This window comes from Pseudozyma flocculosa (genome assembly GCF_000417875.1).
Source record: "Pseudozyma flocculosa PF-1 unplaced genomic scaffold scaffold00015, whole genome shotgun sequence".
Taxonomy (NCBI): Eukaryota; Fungi; Basidiomycota; class Ustilaginomycetes; order Ustilaginales; family Ustilaginaceae; genus Pseudozyma; species Pseudozyma flocculosa.
Window position 1 is genome coordinate 575,206 of NW_006920883.1, and position 26,624 is coordinate 601,829.

A 26,624-nucleotide genomic window follows, 5' to 3' on the forward strand; every position below is an offset into this window, starting at 1 on the left:
AGCGGTGCCGGCGTGGCGCGAGGCCATGCCCCGCCTCCGCCGCGGGCCGCGGCCAGAGGCAGCCTCGACAACCTCTTCGATCGTCTCTGCGACCACCTCGCCCGTCCGCGGGTTGCCCTCCTCGTCCAGGTCATCATCGTCGCCGTCGTCCTCTTCGTCGTCATCGCCACCGCCGGCGCCGCCGCCAGCCCGCTCCGAGGCCGATTTGGACTTCTTGGATCCAGCACCGGCGACGCTTCCGCTGCCTCCCCCCGGCCTGAGCCTGGGATCGCCGCTGGCCTGCGCGAGCAGCTTGAGCGGGTTGGACAGCGTGTAGATCTCGTCTGGCACGCGTGCGATGGAAGCCTCGTCCTCGAGGTCAATCAGCATGTTGAAGTCGGATTTTGACCGGGCCACGGCTGCTCCAGCGTCCAGCGAGGGCTTCGATCTGGACACCGGGCTCTGGGAGCGAGGGTGTTGGTGGTGCCGTGGGACCGAGGATCCCGAGTGCACGGCCCTCATGGCCGTCGAGACGGGACGGCCCCGGTCGTCGGCGTCACGAACAGCTGCCGATGGGGCCGCCGCGTCCGCATCGTCAGCAGCGGAGACGGCGACGCCGGCAGCAGCGCCGGCGGCGTCTGCGCTGCTGTCGTTGGCGCGAGATTCGGGGTTGTGCGAGACGGAGCGGGTTGGCTGCGGGCTCTGACGGGTGTACTGGGGCTTCTGCCCCTTTGAGAAGAACTTGGAGCGGTGGAGCTGCCAGGTAAGGGTCTTTACGAGGCTCTCTGCGTCCGGGTCGCGGACGTCGCGGTTGAGCTCCTGGATCTCGGCGAGGGTCTTGTCGATGATTTCGAGGCGGCGTTGGATCTGCTGCGATTTGCTGTCAGATAGAGAGGGGGGGTTTGCAGGGCGATAGAGATGGGGGTAAGGACGATAAAGAGGCTCGATGTCAGTGAGTTTGCTCTAGGCGCAGGTTGCGTCGCGGGGGGCTCGCGCGGCGGGGACTCACATCTTTCCGGGCTTTCTGCCGCGCTTGTGGGTGCGGAAGATGCACTCCTTGCCGAGCTTAGAGCATCGGACGCACGGTTCGCCCTCGGTGGTGGGCACGCACTTGACCTGGGGCGGTCGAGGTCAGGGAGCAGGGAGCAGGGGGCAAGGGAGCGAGATTAGCTGGCGACAGCCGTGGGGTCGAGTCTGCGAGCGAGAGGATAAAAGGAGTGTCCCGCTCACCTTTGCGTCTCTGCAGACGAGGCAGCTGATCTTTTTCTGCTGGGCATCGGCGGCTGCTGCGGCTGCCGCTGATGCTGATGCGCCTCCTGTTCCGTCGTTTGTTGGGCGCGAGGGGTCGCGATGATGATCCGAGGCCGACTGATTCGCGCTGGAGGAACGAGCGTGGTCTTGATCGCCGTCAGCGTCGGCGTCGTCGTCTTCGTCGTCGTCGGAAGAGGAGGGGGTGGTGTCGTTGGCGTTGTCGTCGTTGCCGGGATGGCGCTGGTGGTGGTGCTGGGGATGCGCACGGCTGGCGTTTTGGCCGTGGTGTTGGTGCTTGTAGTCGGGTGGCGAGGGTTCGATTGGCTGCGAGATGCGAGCGCGCTTGCGTGGTGACGTTGTCAGCGCAGCGTCGGCGGCGCCCGCGGCTGTGATGTCGGCCGGCATGGCGGAGATGTGGACGGAGCAATGATGCGATGTGGTGCGGTACGGTGCGGTGCGGGTGTCGCAGGAGGGAGGTAGAGGGGGTATCCGGTGGCGGTCTCCCTAGAGGGGCGAGGGGCGGGGTGTGAGGCCGAGAGACTGAGAGACTGAGCAGCTGGAGTGGTCGGTGGGGCTAGTGGGCCAGAATGGATGGATTGATGGAGGGGGGTGGAGTCTATGAGAATGGCGATGATGGCATGGTCGGGTTGGACGGGCAGGGCGAAGAGGCAGAGCGCAGTCGAGGCGATGGAGCTAGAAAGCGATGCAGCGGCGGTGGTGGTGAGGGTGGCGGCGGAAAGGTAGGCACGACACCCAGCAGGCCTGGGCGCAGCGAGCGAGCGAGCCAGAGGGAGCGTTTGGACCTGGCCTGGCTTGGCTTTCTTCGCGGCAGCGTGTTCGGGTGTTGGGCTCGACTGGCCCCAGGGTCATGGGAGGTCGGCCTGGCCTGGCCTTCGTCGAGTTGGAAAACAAAGAGAGGCTGGCTGGCCAGGCCATGCCATGCCAGGCCAGGCCATGCCGTGGCTTTTGTGTCTTGGCTGCTGCTGCTGCTGCTGCTGCTGCTGCTGCTGTCGGCCAAAGTGGGGCGGGGCTTTGCTTGACGAGGGACCCCCCGCCCCCCGACTGCCGCCCGCCCGCCTGCCCGAGCCACGCTTCCGCTGCCCGCGCCTGCATCAACGCCTGCGCCGGGCCTGGCCAGGCCTGGCCTGCCTCTGCCCGCGGGGGAGGGGGGAAAGCGGCAGGCTAGGCCAGGCCAGGCGTGGCCCGCGTGCGTCTCTCCCACAACCGGGCTCAGGGTCGAGGCAGCTCGCAAGCAAGCAACCAGGCGTGACCAAGGCAGGCAGGCACAACCGGATCTCGGGAATGGGCTGCCCTGCAACGCCCCATGGCTCGAGCGCAGCCTTCGCTCCTCCTCGCTTCTTCGAGGCGCGCCCTCTCTCCTTCGACCCGACCCACCATCGCATCGCCACCTCGCAACCACGTCCGTCCACTTGCTCGTCGTAAACACTCGGCAAACAAACATGAGGCGCCCAAACCGCGCATCATCAGCACGCCGCCAAAAGCCAGACAAGCCGTCCCAGCGCATCCAGAGAATCGAGCTCAACGAGCACGAGGAACAGCGCATACAGAACCTCTACGCACCCTTGCCCCTCGCAAGAAACCCAAACATCTCCATACGCCACCTCGACCTCAACCAACTAAGGCAGCTCGCACGCGCAAACCGACAGCCATCGCTGCCCCTCCCCACCCTCGCCTCCCTCTGCGCAACCGTCGCAGCACGCACCTTTCCCACCTGGATCCTGCCCAGCCAAGACACTTTTCAGCGAGCAAAGCACGCCCACCATCGCCCATCGGCCGCTGCAACCACGTCCGCTTCCCCTCCCAAGAAGCGCAGGCGCACCACAAGGGATGCCAACAGACCCTTTGGAGCCACAACCCGCCTCGACCAAGACCACTCCGGAGACTACGTCGAGCCCGACGGCAAAGCCACCGACGGCGCAACACGCACCTCCTCTCGCAGGTCCAAACGCACCCGCAACGATGCAGGCCCCTCCGCACAGTCTCCGTCCGCAAACACATGCGGATCAACATCCGTACCTTCCGACGCCCCGCTGCTGCTGCCCGACGAGCTCGAGCAGCTCACCCGCCGCAACGCCGCCCTCCTCAAGATGCTGCCCTCGCAGTCGTCGTTTGCCCTCTTCCAGGCCATGTGCCTGCACTGCCCCGAGATGCTCAGCCGCGCAGTCGTCTCCACCTACTTTCTCCCCACCGCGCCCTCATCCCCCTCGTCGGCCTCGTCGACGCTGCGCGCACCCAGGACCCACGTCCTCATGCCCGCCTCGCTGCCCCTCTTTGCCTCTGGCGGCGCATCCGACGCTCCCATGCTCCTCTCGACCATGGCGTCCGCCCTCTCCAGCCATGCCGCCCGCAGCCTCACGAATGCCGCCGTCTTTGGCCAGGCCGCCTTTTCCCTCACCTCGCTCCAGCTCCACGGCCTCACCGGCCTCAAGGACCCTTCGCTCGTCCGCCTCTTTACTGCGCACCTCGATGCCACCGACAAGACGCGAGCAGGTGGCAGCGCCACGACAACGGCGGCGATCTCCGACGCGGGATCGCGCGGTCCACTCCGGCTCGAGGTCGTGTCGCTCAAGGGCTGTGTGCGCATCGGCGACGCCGCCGTCGCGGCTCTTTGCGGCGGATCCGGCTCGACGCTCAAGTACCTCAACCTCGACTGCACCGACATCACCGCCAAGAGCCTCGAGGCCATCCTCGTCGGTGCGCCACAGATCGAGACGCTCAAGCTCGGCGACGTCGATGGACTGGTGAGTGAAGCGCCGGCCGCAGAGTGGCGCGAAGACGAGGCGCGGCACTCTGGAATTCTGGATGTCCGCCGTTGGCTGACACCAGCGCATCGCTCTCCGCGCCAGACCGACGACACGGTGCCGCCCGCCGTCGAGCGCGCCTCGGAGACCGCCCTGGCGTGCCGGTCGCCGTTTGTGCCGCTCTCGCGCCTGACGAACCTGCGTCTGCGGCGAACCCAGGTGGGCGACCTGGCGCTCGGCAGCCTGCTCAAACACTGCGCCCGCACGCTGCAGCGCCTCGATGTGTCTTACTCGCTAATCGGCTCGGCGGACGGAGAGCTCGACGTGCTTGCGTTCGCGTTGGGCCTCGATGCCGCGCGCGGCCGATCGCTGCATCGGCGGTGCGCGGGAATGAGAAACGAGCTGACTGGTGGCAGCGTTCTCGAGGACGATTCGTGGATCAAAGACTTGCTCGACGGCGGGAGGGGCAGCGCCCAGGCCGTGGACTTTGATGGCGCGGCAGGCGGTGCGAGCGCATCGACGACTGCGCCGCCGCAGCGACGTGGACGCGGGCGCAGGCAGCAAGAGCAGCAGCAGCAAAAGCAGAGGCAGCAGCAGCAGCAAGCGGCCGAGGTGGCGGCCCGCGAAGCGCCGCCGAGATGTGACCTGATCAAGCTCAATATCTCTGGACTGACGCTGACCCCGCTCGGGCTCGGTAGCTTCCTCTTTTCGCTCTGCGCGCCCAGCCGGATCGACGAGGAGCCTCTCGATGACGAGAGTGGCGCCGACCATGCCAGGCAGAGAGGCGATGGAAACGGCACTGGACACAGGGACGGCGACGGCGACGGCGACGGCGGGCACGAAGGCGAAAGCGGAAAGAGAGGCGCCGCCGGTGCTGCCGGCACACCGTCACCGCCCGTGCCACCGGCGGCAGTAGGGCTGCACACGTTGCTGCTAGCGGATCTACGACGACCGGATCCGAGCAGCACTCAGAGCGGGCGACGCGGCGTGCAGTGGGACGACGACGACGTGGTCAACATCCTGGTGCCGCTGTACCTGCTGGTCAAGCATCGGCGCGGTCGCGGGTTCAAGTCGGTCTCGCTGGCGGGCACCGAGGTGATCGCGTCGTTTGTGTGCGCCGTCGCGTTTATGCCGGCCTGGCTCGACATTGAACGGCTCCTCGTCCGCGATGACATGGGCGACATGCTCCCCACCGCCTTTATGGCGTGCCTCGTCGCGTTCTTGGCCGGGTGTTGCGAGGTGAGTTGACGATCTGGGCACCAGTCTCGGCCCCTACTCGTATCGCTTGGAGCAGGACGGGTCTGCCCATGCTCGACAGCGACGACGGCGACGACGATGAGTTCGAATATCCCTGGCATGCTCACATCACCCCCTTTCGACCGTCCTTCCGCCCTTTCACCCACCCACCCATCGAGCAGCGTCTGAACCTCTCGCGCCTACCACGGCTAGACGGCAAAGTCCTACGTTTCGACACACTAACCTACCTCCCGGCCCTGCAACGAACACTCCAAGCCTCGACGCCAGCCACGCACCGTCGAATCCCAATCGAAGTCCCACTCCACGGGACGAGGGCCAGGGCTGGGTCCTCCTCCTCCTTCGACGACGACGACGACGACGGGGAGGGAGCAATGACGACAGACGCCGGGTGCGGTACAGTCCCGCTTCCCGGCGGGACGCGACGCACCTACCTCGCCCACCTTGACCTGTCCGATACGAAACTCGACGACGACCTCCTCCTCGTCCAGCTCGCTGCCCCTCGTCGGTCATTACGAAAGGTAGAGTGGTACGATATAGGACTAGGTGGACGCTTGCAGTCCCTCAACCTCGCCAACACCGGTGTCCAAGGTGCGTATGTCGTTTCGGTCACTCTTCGTATTGCTGCAGTAGCTGCTGCTGCTACGCGACGGAGATGACACGATGGGGCGATGGAGAAGGAGAAGAAGAGACATTCAGGATCGCTAGCTTACCATGCATCCGTCTGTCCCCTCCGCTGCTCGGATGCGACGCGACACGGGCCGCCTCTTTTCCGCACCGACGCAGCCTCGACGCTCGACGAGATCCTCAGCGTGCATCCCTTTCTCTCCCAGATCGACCTCACCTCGTGCCGCGGCATACCCGTCACGCGTCGGCGCACCTACTTTTCCAGTGGCGGCGGCCACGAAGAGAAGGTCGAGGTAGCCAAGCGAGGAGAAGGAGGAGGAGGAGGAGGGGCGAGGGCTCGGCGACGATGACCGCGACGGCGGCGGCGATGATTAGGCCCGCGCCTCTTTCGCCGCAGCACCGGCCGCCGCCGCCGCTGCAGCAGGGGCGCCGACGTTGCGCGGGCCCTTTTGCTTTTCCACGACGTCGTCGGGCGTAAAGTAGTGCTTGGCCACCTGGAGCAGCCACCCTGGCTGGACGGCCATGCACTGGCGCATGAAGCTCTTGCTCGTCTCGACCAGCTCGAAAAAGCACACCGTGTTGGGCTGCGGAATCTGCTTGTAGAGCGCGCTCGAAGGGTGGATGTGCACCGCGGCCGTGCCCTTGATGGGCTTGTACGTCTCGCCGCCCTTTGCCAGGCGCGCCGTGTTGATAAAGTAGCCAGAGAGGATGGCGAGCTGGATCCTCTCGTTGCCGTCCCGCGACCCGCCGGCGCCGCTGCCGCCCGAGTCGGCGACCGAGGCCGGTACGATTTCGACGCGCTCGCACAGCGCCGCCAGCTGGTCGCGCACGTCGCGGACGCGCGCCAGCACCTTGGGCTGGAGGAAGTTGTCGACGCACCAGTTGGTGGCGTAGCCGGACTCGACATAGGCGTTCCAGATGTTGAGCAGGTGGAAGTGGTCGCCGCCGGACGGCGCACCGGCCGTGGCGGGCGGCGGCGGCAAAAAGGCGGCACGCGCGTTGTCGGCGTGCACCTTTTTGTCCTTGGGCCGGAAAAAGAGGGAGCCGGCCTCGGGCAGGATCGAGACAATCGACAGCACCTCTTCGGTGCACGCGTACTGCTCCGAGGCGAGGATGGCCTTGGAGATCTGCGGGTCCACGGGGAACTCGGCCATGCGCCGCCCCAGCTTGGTCAGCTCGCCCTTGTCGTTGAGCGCGCCGAGGGCGTAGAGGAGCTCGAGGGAGCGCATCAGCGTGTCGGTGGGCGGCGGGTCGAGAAAGTCAAAGTTGAGCAGGTCGTTGATGCCCAGGCTCTTGAGGAGCAGCACGACGTTGGCCAGGTTGGTCCGCTGGATCTCGGGCGTCGTGTTCTCGTCGAGCTCGTTCTGAAAGGCCCACTTGGTGAAGAGCCGGAAGCACTTGCCCGGCCCCACGCGGCCCGCCCGCCCGGCGCGCTGGTTGGCCGAGGCGCGCGAGCACGGCACCACGGTCAGCGCCGCCATGCCCGTCTTTGGGTTGTACGAGTTCTGCTTGACAAAGCCCGGGTCAATGACAAAGACGACGCCGTCGATCGTGATGCTCGTCTCGGCAATGTTGGTCGCCAGCACCACCTTGCGCGCGCCCTCGGGCGTCGGCTCAAAGATCTTGGCCTGCATCTCGGACGGCAGGTTGGCGTAGATGGGGCACACGATGAGCTCGGGGATCTTGTTGCCCAGCGCCCGGCTCGTCTCCTGCAGGTTCTCCATGGCCGCGTCGATCTCGTCCTGGCCCGTCAGGAAGACGAGGATGTCGCCCTTGGGCTGCGTCGTGTGGATCTGGAACACGGTCGTGATGGCGGCGTGCAGGTAGTTGGCCTCGGGCTGCGGCGTATAGTGGATGTCGACCGGGTATCGGCGGCCGGGGACGTAAAAGATGGGGGCGTCGTCAAAGTACTCGCTGAACTTTTCCGCGTCGAGCGTGGCCGACGAAATGAGGAGCTTGAGGTCCGGGCGGAAGCGCGCAATGTCCTTGACCAGGCCGAACAGGACGTCGGTGCTGAGGGTGCGCTCGTGGGCCTCGTCGATGATGAGGGCCGAGTAGGCGCCCAGGTCGGGCTCGGTGAGGAACTCGCGCAGCAGCATGCCGTCGGTCATGTACTTGAGCACCGTGACGTCCGAGGTGCAGTCCTCGAAGCGGATGCTGTAGCCGCACTCGCGGCCCAGGCGCACGCCCATCTCCTCGGCCACGCGCGCCGCCACGCTCATGGCGGCCACGCGCCGCGGCTGCGTGCACCCGACCTTTTTGCCGCCGCGCGTGTAGCCGGCCTCGTGCAGGAACTGGGGCAGCTGCGTCGTCTTGCCCGAGCCCGTCTCGCCCACGACGATCAGCACCTGGTGCTCGGCGATGGCGTCGAGCAGCTCCTCGCGCAGCGCGTAGACGGGCAGCGACTTGCGTGTCGCCTCGATCTTGGCCGCCGCCGACTCTGCGGCGGCAATCTTCTCCTGCAGCAGCTTGTCCTCGGGCTTGAGCGTGAGCGAGCCGCCGCCGCTGCCTCCCATCTGGGCGTCCATGACAAACTGGATCGTCTGGCTCTCGTCAAAGACGTAGTCGTACGCCGCCTCTTCCCGCTGCTGCTCGGCGGCGGCGGCGGCGGCTTCGGGCAGCACGAGGCGGGAGCGGTCGATCTGCTCGCGCTCGAAGAGGTCGAGGTCGGTGGCGTGGTTCTGCTGGGCGTGGCGCTCGGTGCGGGCGTCGTCGTAGCGCTGGTAGAGGGCCTGCTCCTTTTTTGCGCATGTCGAGCTTGCCCTGCTCGGTGATGTAGTCGTCGGGCATCGCGTAGCCCTGATCGCCGTCGTCGATGCGGGCGCGCTCCTCTGCCAGGCGGAGCACCTCCTTCTTGTAGGCGAGGTCGCGCTGCTCGCGCTTCGACATCTTCATGCCGCGGAAGAAGCGCTCCTCGTCCTGGATTTCGAGGCGCAGCAGCTCAATCTGCTGCTGCGAGCGCTTGGCCAGGTACTCTTGGCGCGAGCGGTCGCGCAGCGAGGGCATGGCCTTTTGGCGCGCCTCGGCATCGTCGGCCAGGAGCCGGCGCGCGGCAGCCTCGGGGTTGAGCTTCGACGAGCTGCGGTCCTCGACAAAGCGCTTGGTCGATTCCGAGTCCTTTTTCTTCATGCGCTCCGCAAACTCGTCGCGCTCGGCCAGATCGCGCAGCCGCTCTCGCTCGCGCCGCACATCTTCGGGCAGATCGTCGTCGATGTCCCGGTCGCGGTCGCGGTTGCGGTCGCTGGTGGGGCGGGGCGACCTGGAGCGGGATCTCGACCTGGACCGGCGCCGCGTCTCGTCGTCATCGGGGCGAGGATCCAGCTGGGCATCCCTGTTCTTCTTCTTGCGTTTCCGCTCGGGCTTGATCTCGATCTCCTCGTTGCCCGTCTCGTCCATGATGAGGCCGTACCGCTTCTTGGACTCCCTCTTTGCGCCCTTGGGTGCCGCCTCACCTTGGTCGGCACCGGTCGTCGAGGACGAGGGGTTGGGCTTGGTGCTCTGGCTGGCCCTGGGGACGCGGTTGAAGAGCTCTGTGGCGAAGCGGTGAGCCTCTGGGGACGACGGGAGGCCGAGGGACTGGAGCTGGGAAAAGAGGTCGGTGGGCGACGAGGCTGAGGATGCCGAGACCTGGATGAAGTCGACGACCGACGACTGCGACATGCCAAAGAACTTGATGCTGTTATCGCCGATCCAGCGGCGCAGGTCGCCGGCGCTGGTGCTGCTGCTCGACGACATGGTGGTGGGTGTTGGTCCCGCCCAAGGACCGAGTCTCGTCTGCGCGGGCGAACGGGCGAACGGGAGGGCGGTTCAAAGGTGAAGAGAGGCACGCTGCGATCTTCGCTGGCAGAGGCGGTAGCAAGGATGCGACGTAATCTCTTCGCCGATCGATCAAAGCCGCACGGCAGGGCAGGCGGTGAAGAAGAGGTGGCGGGTGGCGGCGAGGATGATGGTGGTGGCGGTGGTGGTCGTAGTGAGGAGTTTAGAAGCAAGCTCGCCCACCCAAGGGCGCCCACCTTTTTCCCGGCCATTTTCGCCTCCACTTTGACCGCGCCGCCGCGCAACGGCACCGACGCTGAAGCCAAGCGCGTGTGGGGCCCGCAGGGCAGGCTCCAGGCTTCGCGCGCCGTGGCTTGGTGTATGTTGCCCTGCTCGACCTCTTGCCCCTGAAGTACGGCTCGTCTGCCCATCTTTAGCACGTCGGCTTGGGCGCGTCGGCCCGACTCGCGCTGAAATCGGTCCTCCGGTTCCTCGACCGTGACTTCGGCCACAATACCCGAGCTTGCCGGCGCGGGAAGGACACAAGCCAGACTGGCCACTCGCTCAACTGGACACACGCGGCTCGATCCCGCAAGGTGTCCCTCCATATCGCGGCTTGGCCAATGGAAGCGGTCCCAAGTGGGGACGACGTGGCGCCGCGACCCGCCTAGCCGGCCGTTTTGCCATCATTCTGCAATCGTATTCTTGTTTCGCGCCGCAATCAGCAGCAATTAGGCATCTACGGGCAAGTTGTAGCGCTCGAAGCGCCGGCAAGATCAGTAGAGCGCAGGGAAAGGTGCCGTCTGCTGTCCGGACTGTCTCCTCGGCCGCGGTTCCGCTCGAGCTCTTCGTCGCTGCAGCACGCTCGATGTCGGGAGGCGTCGGGCCCCTCGGCAGGTCCACGGCTGCATCGACGGCGAACCGGAGAAGCTCCTCAGCCAAACAACGGTCCACGAGGATCCTCGACGAGCTTGAACGGCTTCTTGGGCATGCTGCCGCGCTTGAAGGCGAGCTCGGGGAGCACGGCGACCTCGCCGACGAGCGTTTTGGGATGAGACGAGTCCCGAGACCAGGGCACCGCGATGATCGAGAAAACCTTGATCGCGCGGCCGTGCTTCCAGAGCTCGTGCGATCGCTCGATGTCTTCCTGAAAGTAGATCCGATAGTTCGGCGTCATGATGTCCTTGAAGAGCACCGCCTTGTTCCGGTCGCCCGTGCGGTGGCTCGGGGACTTGCGGATGCGCACGTACTGCCGCATGTTGGGACGACCGATCATGGGCTTGAAGTCGATCAAGGTGCCGAGCGCCGCTTTGGGGTCGCTTCCCGGCTCGAGATGGTCGGCGAGTCGCTCAATGACTTCGGTCTGCGCCTCGGCGAAGAGGTCGGGATTACCCCATACCCAGCCGGCCCTGCCGTCCATGGGGATCGCTTCTGGACTCACGAACCTGGCAGGGCGGGCCCGCAGACGAGCGCTCCGAGTCTCGCCGCTGAGGCGGACGGTCCCTTCAGGGCCGTGCTCGGCCGTCCACGACAACTGGTCCGAAGGCTCCTCCATCCCTTGCGCGGAGGCGGGATCGCCTCCGTTTTCTGACTCCGAGCTGCGCACCAACTCCGGAGAGCGGATAGGCAGCGCGACGGCTTCGTCGACGGAGGCGGGGCTGTCCTGGCGGTATTGCTGCGGGCCGTGAGGCGGATCGGGGTGCAAAGGATGGGCGAGCCGCCAGCGCGATGGATGGACAGGGTCGTGGTAAAGATCGGCGTCGTCGAGCTGGTGCGAAGGTCCCTCGGTTGAGAGCGGATAGCGCAGGCTGTCGCTGTCGAAGCGTCCCGGGCCTGCGCCTTGGCGCGACGACGAAGGGCCACGACCGATCCTGAGGGAAGTGTCGACGCGGTAAGGGTTGGGGTACGCCAGATGGTAGGAGGACGGTTCGACGGCGAGCTTGAGGGCCGTATCGACGTCGGCCGACGCATCGGCGGGAGGAGCAGGACCGACGTGGTCGCCGAACTGTCGTCCAAGGTACTCGCCGAACTCGGCAGGACCGCTGCCGAACCACGAAGGCGGAGGTGGCTCCATCGCGCTGCTGGTGGGCAGAAGCAGGGCGAGCACCGCCAGCAGCGAAAGGAGCGACAGGAGCATCGGGCGTCGATGCCCGCGCCGGACAAAGGTGGGCAACATTGTCGTGCTTTGTAGCCGGTACGGTACGCGGTAGAGGGCAAGACGTGGCGAGTTGAGGACAGACAGCGACGAGGAAGAGAGGTAAGGAGAAAGAAACAAGGAAAATAGACGGGAGCGGATCGACCATCGACCCGCCTTCACAACCGTTCCTCCCTCGAGGACGCCGAGCGGGACCAACATGGGCGTTGCATGCTGGCACGGTGGCGACCTACAGCATCGGGGCGTGACGAGTGAGTCAATTATGAAGGCTTCGTGCGACCACCTCGGCTTGCTTTCCGCGGGACAGCAAAGTGGGTCGAACGCACACACACGCAAATCGTGCGTCGATTCTCGCTCGCTGAAGAAGGGCGATGAGCGAGCTGGCCCGTGTACCTCGCCTTGAACCGGCAAGCTTGCTGGTCTAGATCAGCGGCTCGCGGCGAGGATCTCGTGTGCCCGCTTCTTTGCTGGCGCAACGGGTAGAGCAGGCGGGCAGGCGCCCGAACCGGCGGCGAAAGAGCGTGACGAGGGATCGAGCGTGGCAAGGATCAAGGTGAGAGCAAGATTCGACTCGGGCAGAGAAGTGAGAGAACGTCGAAGCAGATTAAGGCCCAGAGATGGTCGCGACGGTGCGAGCTGGCACAACGGCATCGTGAGGGGACAGCGGGTTGACGGCCGGCCTGAACGGAAAGGAGACACCGGCAAAGATCAAAAGCGAGCGGCATACTAGACTGGAACTCGAGAACAGTCGAGAATGATAGGTCTGCGGTGAAGCAATGAAAGGACGGATGACGCGACGTACAAGCCCAGCTTGAAGCACGAAGGCCTGCGTCGAGCGATCAGTCGGCCGTCACGGACCCGGCGTCGCATCGTGCTCGGCGGCAGCTTGGTCGACTGAGCACCGCGGCCGATGCTAAGACTCGCCGATTGGCCCGTCAATTGTGCCAGAACTATGGCTCTAGCTGCGAGCGAGCGGTGCTCGACCAAAAAGTGGCCCCGTCGAGATCTTGCTGACGGCAAACGGCCGCTTGGGCAGATTCTTCCGAGTGAACGCCAGCCTTCGTAGCACAACGATCTCCCCGAGGAACGTCACGCGCTGCGAAGAGTCTCGGGGCCAAGGAAGGGCGACGGCGGAAAAGACGCTGACTTTGCGAGCGTCAGTCGAGAGGTCGTTGGAGCGCTTCTTGTTCTCGCGGAAGTAGACTCGGTGCGACGGCGTGTCGATGTCTTTGAACAGTATCGCTCTGTTGATGTCGCTGAGTGCGTGTTTGGGCAGGTCGTAGATGCGCCTCAGCTCCCTGGGATCTTCTGGCTCAGCGTACGTCGGCGCAAAGTCGATCAGGCGCCCGACAGCAGCGGTCATGTCGGAACCTTGCTTCATGTAGGCCTGCAACCGCTCGAGGATCTCGTACTTTACCCGCTCAAAGACGTCTGCGTTCCCGTAGTCCCATGCGCTAAGCGCCCTCGGCCTTCCCCGCCTTGCCGATGGGTGTTCGTGGGCCTGCAGCTCGGCATCGGCGTCCTGCGGCGTCGCTCCTACCAGTAGGCGCGTAAGTCTTTCGGATGCCGACACGGGAAGAGGCTTGCCCAGGGCGATCTCGCTGGAAGTGGACGGCTGCAGATGAGACTGCGCGGCATCATGCAACCCGGCCGGCTCGCTGTCGGAGCGCCCTTGCTCGGACTGATAAGAAGTCGGCGATCGCTGCTGCTGTGGCTGAAGGGAGTAGTCGTCTCGATTCAGGCGACCTTGTCCGTAGCGCCCGACATCCGCAGACTCGTGCGGAGGCGAGACCGACGCTTGTAGGAGCGATGTAGGGCCGCCGTCGATGCGAAGCACAGCGGTGGGCGGACGGAAGAGGCTTGTTGCGGACCGAGGGAGCCCGTCGACTCCCTGACTACGCTCGAAGGAGATAGGTTCGCGAGGCAGGCCGCTGGGTGCAAGCCGGAGAGATGTGTCGACATTGATAACTTGCCCGAGCTGCTGTTCTGGTACCAGCTGGCCGGCTCGATGGATTCGACCGCTGAGCCAAGACAGGGATGGCAGATTGACGGCGGCACCGCCGTGCAGGAGGTGGCCAATCAACATCAGCGAGAGCAACAGCGGGTATGACGCCCGCCGTAGCTTGCTTTTGTCGCTCGTTTGACGCATGACGGGGGCTTGCATGGACAAGAATGAGTGCGGCTCGATGCCGAGGCAGGGCGATTTCTAGGAGACGGATGCCCGAGAAAGGGGCGAGGCTAGGAGGTCAGGGTGGGCTGACGATCGCCAGGCCCTCCAGTGATGGCTCCGCCCTCCTCGCCCCTACCGGCTCGCACGGAACGAGATTAGCATAGAGCAGCCGGTGGCGGGGCTTTTGTCACGGGGCGACGGAGAGGATGGCTGAATAAAGCCTTGGGCCACCTCGGTGCGATGCTGGCGGGCGGGTGAGGTTGCTTGAAGAGCCCCAACCCTCGAGAGTGGGCCCACTCGACTCTCTGCAGTTCGCTTCTCACCGCTGACGCCCACCGACCTCTCGCCTTTGCCGTTTGCCTTGGAAGCCACAGACGGACGACCGGCGACGGCGGCGACGACAAGGGACAGGCACTGCAGGGCCTGCGACGCGTACCGAGAAGCCCTCGGAGACGGCGTGGGACGGCGAGCGGCGGACAACCAGCCGGTCGCTGCTGCCTCCTTGGCGTCCGAACGACTGTTTCCTGGTGGAAACGAGGTCGTACGGCTGATATTCAGGCATTGGCCGGCCAGCCGGCATGGTCAGCGACCGGCAAAGGGGCGTGAGCGAAGGCCTCGTGTCGCTGTTCTCACCTCGTCGACGCCGGCATCTCATAGCACCTCTACTTGCGCTCGGCACTTTGCTGAGTGGGCTTGCCGGCCCGCTCTCTGGCTCGATCGGCGACACTGCCTCGCATAGCCGTGACTGGAGGGGGACGGGCCACTGTGCCGTCTTGAGCCTTGTCGGCGGCTTTCGTGCCGCTGCGAAGCGCCGATTGAGTTGCTCGCCGGCGCTGTGTGCATCGCCAGTACAAAGGAAGGGTGGTGATGATGATGAAAGGAGACGAGGGGCGAAGTTCAATTGTCGGTGCCTCTGCGCCCCGAAACGGCGACCCGCAGATGAGGTGAGGGAAAAGGGGCGGCGCCGCCTTTTTTCCCCTTTGTCTTCTCTCCTCGTCTCGACCGGTGTCCTCGCCACCAGCTTCCCTTCCTACCATGTCGGCATCTTCCCTGCAGCTTCGAGGCTCGGCCCAACCCATACCATCTCAGCGCAGCTTGAGGCACCCATCCGATAGACGCCGCCGAGAGCAGCATCCTCGCAGCTGAACGGCCAGATGCGGACGACAGTCGCTCAACGAGTGGGCCGGTGGCTGGCAGCGCTGCCCCTCTTGCTCTGGCTCGTTACCGCCATGGACCTGCACCCGGCGGCGACGACGGACGACTTCGCCACCTTCACGGAGGGCCTCGACAACATCGTCAGCCTGCCCCGCCTTTCCGACGTCGAGCACTCCAGGCATGCAGACATCTTCGTCCCAGAAGCCGCCACACACGAGTCTCACGGACGCATTACCGACACCGACCAGCGGCCCGCTGCCGCATTCTTGGTCGATCTCGACAACCCGTCATCCAGTCCGTCCGTTATCGTCACATCGCTTCCTCGAAGCTACCGTCGGACCTATCTTGAGCCGCATCAGGCCGATGGAGCGGGCCAGGTAGACGCCGACAACCTCTCTCAATACCGCCCGCGCCGAGTTCGGTCAGGGCGAGAAAAGCCGCGTTTCGTACCTCGTCCGGACGTGTGGCGGTACGGCAACGAGGCCATGTACGAGCTCGTCCACCGCGAGCTTCTCGCAAGGCTGCATCACTACCTGGCTCCAAGCTCTCGCACGGCGTCCATTGGCACCGTCCTGCGCTTCGACCACGCTCCTGCATCCCCACCCAACGGCAACTTCCACAAGCGCGTCGTGGACTCGGTCAGCCGACCGAGGTTTGGTCGCACCATGCCCTGGCTCCTTCAGGACATCCCGCTGGACGGCTATACGGTGGTCTTCATCCACGATCGCATCCGCTCGCGCGCATACGAGAGAGCCGACAGGTCCGATGTGCTCGCCTACAGAGCTGTTGCCCTTCCCACCGGAGGTACGGGGGGACTAAAGTACCTGCTCGGCGAAGTCGTCGTCCCCTGGGACCTCACCGCCTTGGACAAGCCCGAGGGTCTCATCAGTCTGACCGGCCGTCAGCCCCTACCTGTTCTCGACGAGGACAGAGCCTACTAGCTCCGGCGGCTCGCTGTCCAACATGTGCAGACAGGGGGCTAGCAACGTCGCCAACGTCCATAGATCGGCGCATTAGCCTCTTTCCCTCGTCTCTTCGTCTCTTCTATTGTGCTAGATATCCTCTTTCGCGCCGCTCTCCACCTGACCCGGCCCCTGATCCGGCATATGCCATCGGTCAAAATAGACCGCAGAGGAGTCAGCGGTCGCTGATCCGTCTCGTAGGGCGCCGCTCAACAACTCGGGCCGTGCAAGCCCTTTTGCATCGCCTTTGGCGAATCGTGGATCTCGAGCTCGCCGCTGCACTGCCTCGTCCATATCGTCGGCTTGCGTTCCGTCCAATCACGCCAGAGCGCCCCGCCTCCTGCGCCCCGGAACGTCCCGCCACGCATGCCGGTCATCTTTCCACGCCTGCCGTCGCTATCGCTTGCGATCAGCGGTGCTGGTCAACAGCAATCTTGCTCATCACAGGTCGTATAAGAGCATCGAGTCGACGTCGAGTCGCCACTCTCCCTTGGCCATTCTGCTCTCTCGACCTTCCTGTTTGCCCCGCTCTGCTCTATCTCGGTGCGGTGCCAGTGCAAGCCTCAACATCGCCCCGCTGCACGCTTGAAAGCAACACAACATGAAGAGCCCTGCGCTCTACCTCGCTCTCGCACTTCGCCTACTGTCGAGGACGGCCTTCGCGCAGACTCCCAGAGACGTTTCAGAAGAAGCCGGCGACATCTTCAGCAACCTCGATAGCATCACCGAGCTGCCTCGTCTGAGCAGCATCAGCGCTCCTCGCAACACATGGACCTCGGTGGCCGACAGCCTTATCTGGTCGCCACGTGACGACCGTCCTAGCCTGCAGCATCCGTCGGCTGCGGGAGATCCGGCGCTCCCTTCCTCTCGATCTCGTCTGATCCAACAAGTACCGGAAGGAGGCACGGCCCCCGCCGAAGGCACCGCTGCCACAGCCGCCGAGGGAGAAGCCAACACTCGCCTCTCGCACGGAGCGTCAAGGCGCTGGAGCGGTTTGCAAGATTTGGCTCAGCAACAGCAAAACGCCGAGCAGGTCAGAGGCCGAGAGCAGCGAGCACCTCACAGGCGATATGGTCGCATCTACTGCGGCGGCAATTCGGGCATGGCTGCTGCCACAATGGACGAGCTGCGAGAGCGGGCAGTTCTGTTGGTCGAACTGCGCGGCCTACCGGTGCACGACATCCAGCACCAGATCCACTTCATCCCTCCGCCAACTGCGCGCACTCGAGCATTCCGCGACCACGTCATCTACGTCTCGAGGGGCTCTCGGTCCTCCCGCGTTATGCCCTGGCTGTTTCGCGACATCAGCATGCCAGACTACCGGGTCATCTTCGCCTCATACCGCACGTTGCTCAACCCTTACGATACCCAGAGACCGGTTGGAGTGCTCCAGGGCCCTCGGTCGATTTACTCGGCCGTCGCTCTCCCCAACATCGACGACGAACGCCTCCAGCCCGTCTTTCTCGGCCAGTTCACCGTGCTGAGCGAGCTGGCCGTGCTTCGTTGGGACCTGGCAGCGCAGGCATTTGTAGAAGCGGGCGGTGCACGGGGACCGAAGCTCCTTTGGACGTCGAGCGAGAGGCTGCAAGCGGGTATGGCGTGGCCCCCCTCGCCGCCTCCGCCGCCGCCGCCCTCGCCGTTTTCAGCGGACGAGGCCGATGAGATGGAAGTTCTGCAAGGCGATGAGGCGCACGAGACCGGTCCCTCCATGCCATGGCCGCTTCTTTCTCAGTAACGAGGTTCGAAGGCTTTCACTCGACCGGCATCGTGTCTTCGCGACAAAGCGCTCGAGCCGGGCTTTCTTCGATATGGCGCCGTAGCGACTCGAACAGGTCTTCAGATCGCAAAGACTTGTGCCTGCGCAAGATACGGGGCTCGTGATGCTCGCTTACAGTCACTTGAAGAGCAACTCTGCCCGCCCAAGCCCAAAGCCTCCGTCACCTCTCCGCGTGCAGCGTCCGCTGCCCTTCTCTTTTGCTGTGCCCTTCCTCTACCGCCCGTCTCGCCGTCTGCTTTCAATCGCAACCTTTGTTCGTGACTTGCCTCGCTGCTGTTGAATCGCCCGCTGACGCCTCCTCGGCGGCGCTGCTGTGTGTACGTCCTGCTTTCGCACGACATTGTCGTTCTCTCCGCTTGAGCTCATTGAGCACATCATGCCCCACCCCACTCCTTCGTGCTTCCAGCGGCCTGACTACAGTCTCGGTCTGTCTTCGTATTTCATATCTGATGCCTCCGAGGAGGAGTGTCCGAGGCCCACCGGAGACGCCCCGGGCCCCGTCCCACGTCCGCATTCGGGGATCGATCTTCCCGCTACGGGCTGATGCCTTCATCTGCCTCGTCGTCCGGGGCGTCTTCCCAGCATCTCGACAAGGCCGTGGCAACGAGCGGGGCAACTCGATCGTGTCCCACCTCGACCTCTTCCCTTCCTTTTTCTGCCATCATACCTCTCCTCGTTCTAGTTGTTCTTCTGGTCCTGCTTCTTCTACTCGCCTCTCTACGTCCTCTCGTCACTTCACTTCCCTTCCCCTCGTTTCTCTTCTGATCTTCACCCCTCTCCTTCCTCTCTCCCCCCTCTTCTCCCGCCTGGTCAACTCGTCAACGACGGGCACGATGCGCCTCCCGCAACCGTCGATCGTACTCCTGCTTGCCGTTGTCGGCGGGCTTTTTGCGCTTCCCGCCGAGGCGCCGCCGCCGTTTCCGAATCGAGGATGGGCAAACGCCGAGCACGACCTTGTTGGCTACTATGACGACCTCGGAGACATTGCCGACCTTCCCCTGCTCTCTGACTTCCAGCAGCCGACAGCACAGTCGAGCGCCTCCCAAGCCGCTGCCGCTGTGCCGCTCTCGCATCAGCCTCCCGCAGGCTACGGCCACTGGCAGCCTGCTGTCGACCCGTCGTACCACCGATTCGATGCCTACGCCCCTACGAACGATGCCCTTGGTCTGTCGGCCTACCACCCGATGAATCATGCCTACTCGCAAGCTGATGTAGGCCCTTCGCACTACCAGCGCGCTCACCCAGACTACGGACAAGCAGCAGACCACTCGTACTTCCACGGCACACCTGCCCCTTGGAGCGCCGATGTCGAGGGCCCCGAGGGAGCGAGATCGGCCCACTCGCAAACGATGCCGTCCTCGCCGCCGCCGGACGAAGTGTCATCGACAACGGCACACGACCATGACCCGACCTCGCATCAGGACGATGAGCAGCCCCTAACCGTCGACACCTGGATCCCCGCCCACCTGATCCGCCGAGCCGCGCTCCATCCCGCGTTTGGAGACTCGGTGCTCTTCGAGGCCGTCCAGACCGGGCTCAAGGAGCGACTGCGCCCGTACGTGACGTCGGAGGACTTCAACTCGCGGCGTCTGAGCAGCCTCATCAGTTTCGGCAACGCCCCAACCGGCTGGACGGACTTTGATCACAGGTCCCGCGTCGTTCTCGCGGTGCGCCGGCGTGTGGCACCGCGTGTGAGGCGCAAGGAGCAGGACGTCTGGCTCTTCCGCAACCTCGAGACGCCCACGCACACCGTTATCTTCTTCCGCGACCTGGTGCTGCGCGCCTTTCTGCAGGAGCACCAGCTTGCCCACATCCGCACCTTTACCGCCTTCGCTATTCCCCGTCGATCCACCCACAACATGGTTTTCGTCGGCCAGGTTCACGTCAATGAGGTCGTGTCAGGCAAGCAAGAACCCAGAGGCCGGATTGAGGCCGTTCCTGGCACAAGCACGTGGGCTGTTCGAAGCTGATCGCAGGGCAAGACTCGCCCTCGAGCGACGTTTCCGTGGTCGGTCCGACATGGCATCTTTTTGGCCGAGAGTCTCCCAGCAGCGCTGCGGCAGCCTGAACGGCCCTGTCTGACGCCCCTCGGACGAACCGACGACATGAGCCGCCATCCTTGTGCCCTCGCACGACATCTGCCGCAGAAACCTTGACCGCCCAGATCCGCCTCTGCATCTCTCATAGCCGTCGCGAGACGGACATCTATCCCTTTCTACATCGGCCCCTCTTGAAATATAGGGACCCTCGACGCTTGCCATCCCTAGTCGCTGTCTCTCTCCCATGCTCACGCCTGCGCTTATCTGTAACGGTGCCGAAAGCGAGACGGCTCGGCATCTGCTTAGCACTCATAACTTCTCCTGTTCCCTACACCGCTCTTCCCGCCGTATCTTGAAGCAGTTGACGTGATCTCCCTTCCTGCGAGGCATCGTGCGGCGGAGGTGCGCTTCCGACCTCTCCCACAGTCCTCATTGGCTCGATATCACCGGCTCGTCGGCTTCTCACCCATGCGGCGAGCTTCCAGGCGTGCAAGGCATCGAAGCTGTTCCTTTGTCCTTCATCTGCCGGTGTCTTTCCGGAGTAGCGCCCCGTCCGCTCTCGGATACGCATCCCTCTGTCCGGCTGGGCTGCCGATGGACCGAGGCCCTCGTGCAAAGCTCCGGGGCGTCCTCCCAAGGCCTGAGCGAGGGCAGACTAGCTCGTTCGCCTTCTCGATCGAGCAGCTCGACCGCCCTGCTTCGCTGCTCCTTACCACCATCCCCTTCTTTGTCCAGCATCTCGGCATCCAACACCCTCTCAAGGCTGCATCGCAGCCCGATCTAGTCCTTTCCGACACGCCCATTGCAGCCAATCCCAGCCCTTTGCGCCTCACCGAAGATCAGCGCGATGCGTGCCCTCCGCTCCTCGACAGCGGTGCTGCTGCCGCTCGTCGCTGGGCTTCTCTCGCTCGCCGTCTGGGCAACGCCTCCTCCGCAGCGCCCCGGCGGGTGGCTGGGACATGACCTCATGCGCTACTACGCCTCATTCGAGGATCTCATCGCCGGCCAAGTCCTTCCTGACGCTGGAGAACGGGCGGAGGAGCAGGCGTCTTCCAGCTTTGTCGCTGTTCCTGACCCTCTGACCCATCCTCTTGCCGCGGGCCATGGCAGCTCGCACGCTGGTACTGCTTCGGTCGTGGTCGGCTCGCGGTCTCGTCACAGGAGCACGTCTGGTCGAGTGTTGGTAGGTGGCACCGGCGCTCCGAGCTTCACACACCCCGAAGCCACGCCGAGCTGGCAGCAGCCCGCTTACAATGCCGCGTCGACCTCGACCCGCGATCCAGCCTCGCCGCCGGCTGCGATGCCACCGCTCACTGTCCCGACCTGGCTGCCACCTGACATGATCCGAAGGGCGGCGGGCGAAGCCAAATTCGGCGACCCGGTCCTCTTTGACGACCTCCAGACTCAAGTGCTGGAACGGCTTCGGCCGCACGTTGCGCCAGACGAGTTCACGCAAAGGAACCTGCATCGGCTCATCCGCTTCGATCCACCTCCTGCCGGGTGGCTGGACTACGAGCATAAGGCGCGGGTCGTGCGAACCGTCAGCCGCCGTACGAGGGGCGGGGACCTCAACCTGTGGCTGTTTCGAAACGTCGACACGCCAACCCACACCATCATGTTCTTCCACGACCTCGTCGTCCGCGCCGCGCTCGCCGGCCGCGACATCTTCACCGTCCGCAGCTACACCGCCTTTGCCATTCCCCGCTTCCCAAACGGGCTCATGGTCTTTGTCGGGCAGGTCCACGTCAACGAAGTCCTCGTGTCGCGAAAGCCGCCCGCGGTCCCCATCGCGTTTGCCCCACGCCCGGCTACGGGCGACATCGGGAGCGCAAGCAGCGGTCATGATCCCGACTCTTGATAGCACGATAGCATCGTCGGGTCGGTCGGATGGCTGAATAAGGTGCCGCAGCAGATTGCCCGACGGTGCTCGACCGCTTTTCCTTTTAATTTTTGCCGTCATTTTCCTTCTCATCCGTGCCGCGTCATGATAGCCACCGATTCGGTGATGCTCGCGGTTCTGCCCATCCCAACCCTTGATCCCGTCGTCGGGTCCGCCGTTGCGTTGTGCTTGTCGCTTCGCTCAATGCATCGCTTGCCATCTGCGTTCATTTTCTCCGAGAGGTTGTCGCGCGAGGCTTGACAGCGGCATCAGCGATGTCCGCATCCCCCGTCGCCTTACCCGATTCGTTCTTTCTGCTTTGGTCGGATGCGTGCTCACCAGGGTGTCGCTGGCGCCGAAACGTCATCCGGCGTAATCAAAGGCGTGCCAGGCTCGGCCTTGTTGGCGAAGGGCAGTAGGGCACGTCTGAGCCCTGACACGGGCAGCGTCATCAGGCGCAACGGAGGGGTCGCAGCCGTACGTTGAACCGTGCGTCGGCTCGACGCTCGTGACTGTCGACCCAGGGAGGAGATGTCGCGAGGTTCCTGGCAGATGCTGATGTAGATATGAAGGCAGCAGGGTCGAAGCTTTTGCTCGGTCGAGCCCGGGTCAACTCTGCGAAGGGCAGAGGTCTGCCTCCATCGTCAAGAGCCGGCAGGCATCGGCCCGCCGCCATGTACGAGGTCAGCACTCGTTCATGGGTCCGCCCAGGGCTGCTTCGGTCCTGTGTGCGTGCTCACTGATACTCACCGTCGTCCTGTCGCGGCTTTCGCTGAAGCCTGCGTCGACTCGCTGCTCCCAATTTGTGCAGCGCTGCCCTCGGAAGCAGGCACTGTATGGCCAGGTCGATGGTGACTGCGGCGCTGCTCGGGTTGACTGCTCGACGATGGCGGCGTCCTGAGGCATTGGCGGCGTGCTGAGGCATGGCGGCGAAGTCGTACCATGACGACGGTTTCGAGAGGGCGAACATGGTCGGGACCGATGCGGCATAGCGTATACGACGATGGCGGAGCCGCCACGACGACGACGAATAGGCGAGAACGGCGCTAGCCGATACGTTGGCGACGTCGACAGTGTCGGTGAGGGGGTGGCGGCCTGACGGGAGAGCAACGGTGGTCGTGCGATCAGGGCGTCGAAGGGACAGAGACTGTCGTGCAGAAGCCGACGATGGGAGCGAGCGGGACGAATCAAGCAGACGACACGGGATTTGAGGCCATACGAGTCGTTGGACGGTCGATGGCGAGGTGTGCGCCCGAGCATGATGAAGGACTCCGAGTGCGATGATAAATAGCGAGGCTGCAGAGTAGAGTCGACCGAAGCCGCTCGATGGAGCAGCCACCCGATGATGGCGAAGGCCGAAGGCGTACGAGCCCCGATCAGAGCCGCGATGCCGAGGAGGATCGAGGCGGACGAGTGTCGAGGGTGGAGGAGGTCGAGTGCCGCGGGCCAGATCGTCAAGGAGGGCTGTTCGTAGCATGTCGGTGTGGTGGCACAGCTCGGGAGCTCAGAGGCAGGTATGGCGTGGAGAAGATCGAGGAGCAGAGTCGAGGAGGAGCCGGAAGAGATGCGGGGGCTGAGGGCGATTCTGGCCGAAGCTCCCACCTGCCGTCGGTTCCGAGAGACGGACGAGGCTCTGCGCGCGTGCGTGCATCCAGAAGGCACTCGCCTGGCCTGGCCTGTTGCTTATGCCCCGACAGCGAGGAGCACGTACTAGGTGGGGCAAGCAGGCAGGCCGGCCTAGCCTCGCAGCGGCCATACGCACGCACGCATGCACACGGCGCTGCTGCTGGCCGGTCGAGCGAGCCGGTTGGTGCGCTACGGATGCGAAGCAGGGTGCGGGGGGTCGACCACCGTACGTATCGGACCAGGCGGGCAGGCTGGCCCACCACGGCACCTCAGCCCAGCTGGCTAGGCCCACGCACGCCAAGCAAGGCCGGAGCGCTGCTGCTCCTCTGCTTCCGGGCCGACGCCGCAGCGACGGAGAGTCGGCGAGATTCGACCAAGCTGCAGGTTGGGTGCAGCCCCGGCAGCAGCTGCGACCAACAACTTGGCCAGCACCAGGCCCGAGCGCGGCCCTCCCCTTTGTGGGCCTGCCTGCTAGTACTGCTGGCGGCCTTGCAGGTGTAAGCATACGCAAGAAGAGGCAGGCTAGGCTAGGCGGGCGGCCGGGCCGTCCTCGCGTCACCTCTGCAGAGGCTGCTGGCTGGCTGGCTGGCGGCATGGCTGGAAGACGCCGTTCGAGCGCGAACGGCGTGCGGTCAATAATTCGAAGAGGTGGGCGCCGCCACGTCGCGTACAGGACCGGCAAGAGGGCTGAAGGCTGGGCAACTGGCCCTGGCTCCAGCTCGTGGGTGTGGAGCGGCTGACTGGGGGGGGCATCGCTCGACGCGTTTCGCGAAACGCATTTTTGGCGTCTCTGGATTTTCCTGGGCTCGGGCTGAAGACACGCACGCGGGCACGCGTCAGGGTCCAGCGGAAACTGTCGACTAACGCAAAGCTTCGGGGCCCTAGACTCGCTTTGCTGGCCCGACGCCAGGCAGGCCTTGCCTACCCACGGCGACTTTTTCCTCGCCTCGTCCCCCTCCAGCCTCCCCCCCTCGCCATATGCGTACGTCTTGCCAGCGTCCAGCTTTCGCTGCACGCGTGCATGCACCGCAGCCCTGGCCTGCCTGCCTGTCTCTGCTTTCACGCACGACGGCCAACACAGCTCCACCGTACCGTAGCTGCCTGGCTGGCAGACGCAACCAGGGCCTGGCCTGTCGGCGTCCAGCTACCGGCCTCTTTTCGATACGGCTACGCGATCCCGAAGGAGGGAGGCAGCGCAATCCCGACGCCGGCGGGCGAGCAAGCAGAAGAGCGACCAGAGCGAGCGACGAGGCTGCAGGCTGGTACGGACCGGCCTACGTCCTCCTTGCATCGTGCAAGGCACAGCTAGCGTGCTGATCTCGGCGTGTGCAAAAGGCCGGCAGGCTAGGCTAAGCTAGGCCAGGCTCGGGGACAGGCCGGCCAGAGGCGTGCTCGCCGGCTTCGCTCACTCTGAGGGTCGGAGAGGCCGAGCGCTGGTCCCCAGAGACGCCGCCGTAGAGTTTACTGCACGACTGGGCACCCGGCCTTGCTCCTCGACGTCTGCCTCTGCAGCGACTTGGGAGCCCATGGAGGCCGGAGGCATGCATGTCCCAGCTCGCCGTCCCTGCAGCCGACGGGCTGTGGCTAGACCAGGCGTCCTTCAGCGTCGAGATCGCCACCGAGGCGATCCCGTCCTCTTCTGCCGCCACTGAGCCGGCAGCCCGCCGGTCTGATCACGACCAAGGCGAAGGGTGGTCTGACCCATGGCCGTGGCTCGACTGACTCCTTGCCGCGGTCGATGAATGCATGCGTGTGCGGACGGGAGCTTGAATCTCGGCGGGATTTTTTTTCTTGCCGCCCCGATCGGGTATCGGAGTGCTACCATCAGAAGGAGAGATATGGAAGGTGTGGCGTGTCAGGGGTCCTGGACCAGCTCGGTGCCTGCCGCGCGCTGGCTCGACGGGCGTGGTCGTCGCGTTTTTTTTTCTGCGTTTTGGAAAGAGGAGAGACGCGACGTGAGGACGCGACGGCCAGGAGCGCCTGCCTATCGAAGCGGTGCCCTCGGAGCTATGGCAACACGGAGATACCCTCGGAGCTACGGCAGCGCCGGTACTGGCCCGGCGGACGGACGACGGAGATACGGCTGGGCGCCTGGTCTGGATCGGGGGGGAGGAGGTCGGAGACGGGGCGAGGGGCCAGGACGGTCGACCAAATTCGGAGCGACGGTCTCAATTAGGGTCGACGGGTCGACGACCGTCGACGCCATCGAGGGGCGGCAGAAGAGCAGTCTCGAGAATTAGAGTCGACGGCTCGAGTTGGGGTCGACGGGTCGACCCGATTGAGGGGGGCGGCAAGAGAGCGGTCTTCCGAATTAGAGTCGACGGCTCGAGTTGTGGTCGACGGATCGACGCCATCGAGGGGCGGCAGGAGAGCAGTCTGGAGAATTAGGGTCGACGGCTCGGTTTGGAGTCGACGGGTCGATGCCATCGAGAGGGCGGCAAGAGAGCAGTCTGGAGAATTAGGGTCGACGGCTGGAATTCGTGTCGACCCGTCGACCCGATTAGAGGGCGGCAGGAGAGCAGTCTCCCGAATTAGAGTCGACGAGTCGACCCGTCGACCCGATTGAGAGGGCGGCAGGAGAGCAGTCTCCTGAATTTGGGTCGACGGGTCGACGCCAACGAGAAAGCGGCAGGGGAGCAGTCTCCCGCGTCGCTCCAAAATCACGGGAGGGAGACGCGCGACGCGGTCGGGCGAGGCCAGGGCAGCGGATAGGGGTAGACGGTCTCCCGTAATTTTTTTGGGTGGCGGCTGCTTATCTCCAGGCCAGGCCAGGCCAGGCCAGGCCAGGCCTGGCTGGCTCAGCGGCGTGGTGCCCCATCGACGTTGAGCCCCGGCCTCCGAGCCTGGCCCATCTGCAGCGGATAGACCCTGCGGCGGCCTGCGTGTACACGTGTAGCTGGACCCGAGGGTGCTGCCGTCGACGAGCGGCGGATCAGGCAGGAGGCTAGGCAGGCTAGGATCGCTCGAGCTCGAGCCAAGCTCGAGCGAGGCCGGGCGGGCGGGCTCGTGGCTTCCTCTTCGGCCGTCCCTGATCCACTGACCAGCCCGTCGATGGTCTCCCGTGGTTTCTCGAGGCCTAAAGTCCGGGATGCACGTAGTTTTCCCAGCGCCTGAGCAGATCAACGACGCTCTCCCGTAATTATCGGCGGCCAAAGTCCGGGATGCACGTAGTTTTCTGAGCGCCTCTGCCAGTCTCCGTTACGTTTTTTTTCGCCCTTTCCCGCCACGGTCC

At 64.7% G+C, this 26,624-nt stretch overlaps 9 protein-coding genes across 9 annotated transcripts in view; 5 read left to right on the forward strand and 4 right to left on the reverse strand.

The window, feature by feature from the left end:
* The window catches only part of PFL1_04666 (uncharacterized protein), a gene marked incomplete at both ends in the record, with an annotated part of 4,424 nt that extends 2,789 nt beyond the window's left edge, over positions 1-1,635 (reverse strand). The window contains 3 exons of the mRNA XM_007882192.1: positions 70-859; positions 989-1,095; positions 1,210-1,635. Coding sequence (XP_007880383.1) covers positions 70-859; positions 989-1,095; positions 1,210-1,635 — 1,323 coding nt within the window. The remainder of the gene's footprint in view (positions 1-69; positions 860-988; positions 1,096-1,209) is intronic.
* Positions 1,636-2,690: 1,055 nt separating this feature from the next.
* PFL1_04667 (uncharacterized protein) lies at positions 2,691-6,223 on the forward strand (the record flags this gene model as incomplete). Its single annotated transcript, XM_007882193.1, has 4 exons — positions 2,691-3,992; positions 4,098-5,231; positions 5,411-5,837; positions 6,033-6,223. The coding sequence occupies 4 exons, from the start codon at positions 2,691-2,693 to the stop codon at positions 6,221-6,223; spliced, it is 3,054 nt and encodes a 1,017-aa protein (XP_007880384.1).
* Positions 6,224-6,244: 21 nt separating this feature from the next.
* PFL1_04668 (uncharacterized protein) lies at positions 6,245-8,401 on the reverse strand (the record flags this gene model as incomplete). The annotated part of the gene is made up of 1 exon (XM_007882194.1): positions 6,245-8,401. The coding sequence occupies one exon, from the start codon at positions 8,399-8,401 to the stop codon at positions 6,245-6,247; it is 2,157 nt and encodes a 718-aa protein (XP_007880385.1).
* A 2,162-nt stretch (positions 8,402-10,563) lies between these two features.
* On the reverse strand, positions 10,564-11,805 carry PFL1_04669 (uncharacterized protein; the record flags this gene model as incomplete). Its single annotated transcript, XM_007882195.1, has 1 exon — positions 10,564-11,805. The coding sequence occupies one exon, from the start codon at positions 11,803-11,805 to the stop codon at positions 10,564-10,566; it is 1,242 nt and encodes a 413-aa protein (XP_007880386.1).
* Positions 11,806-12,742: 937 nt separating this feature from the next.
* On the reverse strand, positions 12,743-13,948 carry PFL1_04670 (uncharacterized protein; the record flags this gene model as incomplete). Its single annotated transcript, XM_007882196.1, has 1 exon — positions 12,743-13,948. One exon carries the CDS (start codon positions 13,946-13,948, stop codon positions 12,743-12,745), a length of 1,206 nt encoding a protein of 401 aa, XP_007880387.1.
* Positions 13,949-15,108: 1,160 nt separating this feature from the next.
* PFL1_04671 (uncharacterized protein) lies at positions 15,109-16,050 on the forward strand (the record flags this gene model as incomplete). Its single annotated transcript, XM_007882197.1, has 2 exons — positions 15,109-15,747; positions 15,793-16,050. The coding sequence occupies 2 exons, from the start codon at positions 15,109-15,111 to the stop codon at positions 16,048-16,050; spliced, it is 897 nt and encodes a 298-aa protein (XP_007880388.1).
* A 622-nt stretch (positions 16,051-16,672) lies between these two features.
* PFL1_04672 (uncharacterized protein) lies at positions 16,673-17,603 on the forward strand (the record flags this gene model as incomplete). The annotated part of the gene is made up of 2 exons (XM_007882198.1): positions 16,673-17,566; positions 17,589-17,603. 2 exons carry the CDS (start codon positions 16,673-16,675, stop codon positions 17,601-17,603), a joined length of 909 nt encoding a protein of 302 aa, XP_007880389.1.
* Positions 17,604-18,681: 1,078 nt separating this feature from the next.
* Positions 18,682-19,818, forward strand: PFL1_04673 (uncharacterized protein; the record flags this gene model as incomplete). The annotated part of the gene is made up of 2 exons (XM_007882199.1): positions 18,682-19,403; positions 19,497-19,818. 2 exons carry the CDS (start codon positions 18,682-18,684, stop codon positions 19,816-19,818), a joined length of 1,044 nt encoding a protein of 347 aa, XP_007880390.1.
* A 916-nt stretch (positions 19,819-20,734) lies between these two features.
* On the forward strand, positions 20,735-21,745 carry PFL1_04674 (uncharacterized protein; the record flags this gene model as incomplete). Its single annotated transcript, XM_007882200.1, has 3 exons — positions 20,735-20,896; positions 20,998-21,070; positions 21,171-21,745. 3 exons carry the CDS (start codon positions 20,735-20,737, stop codon positions 21,743-21,745), a joined length of 810 nt encoding a protein of 269 aa, XP_007880391.1.
* Positions 21,746-26,624: the final 4,879 nt, after the last annotated feature.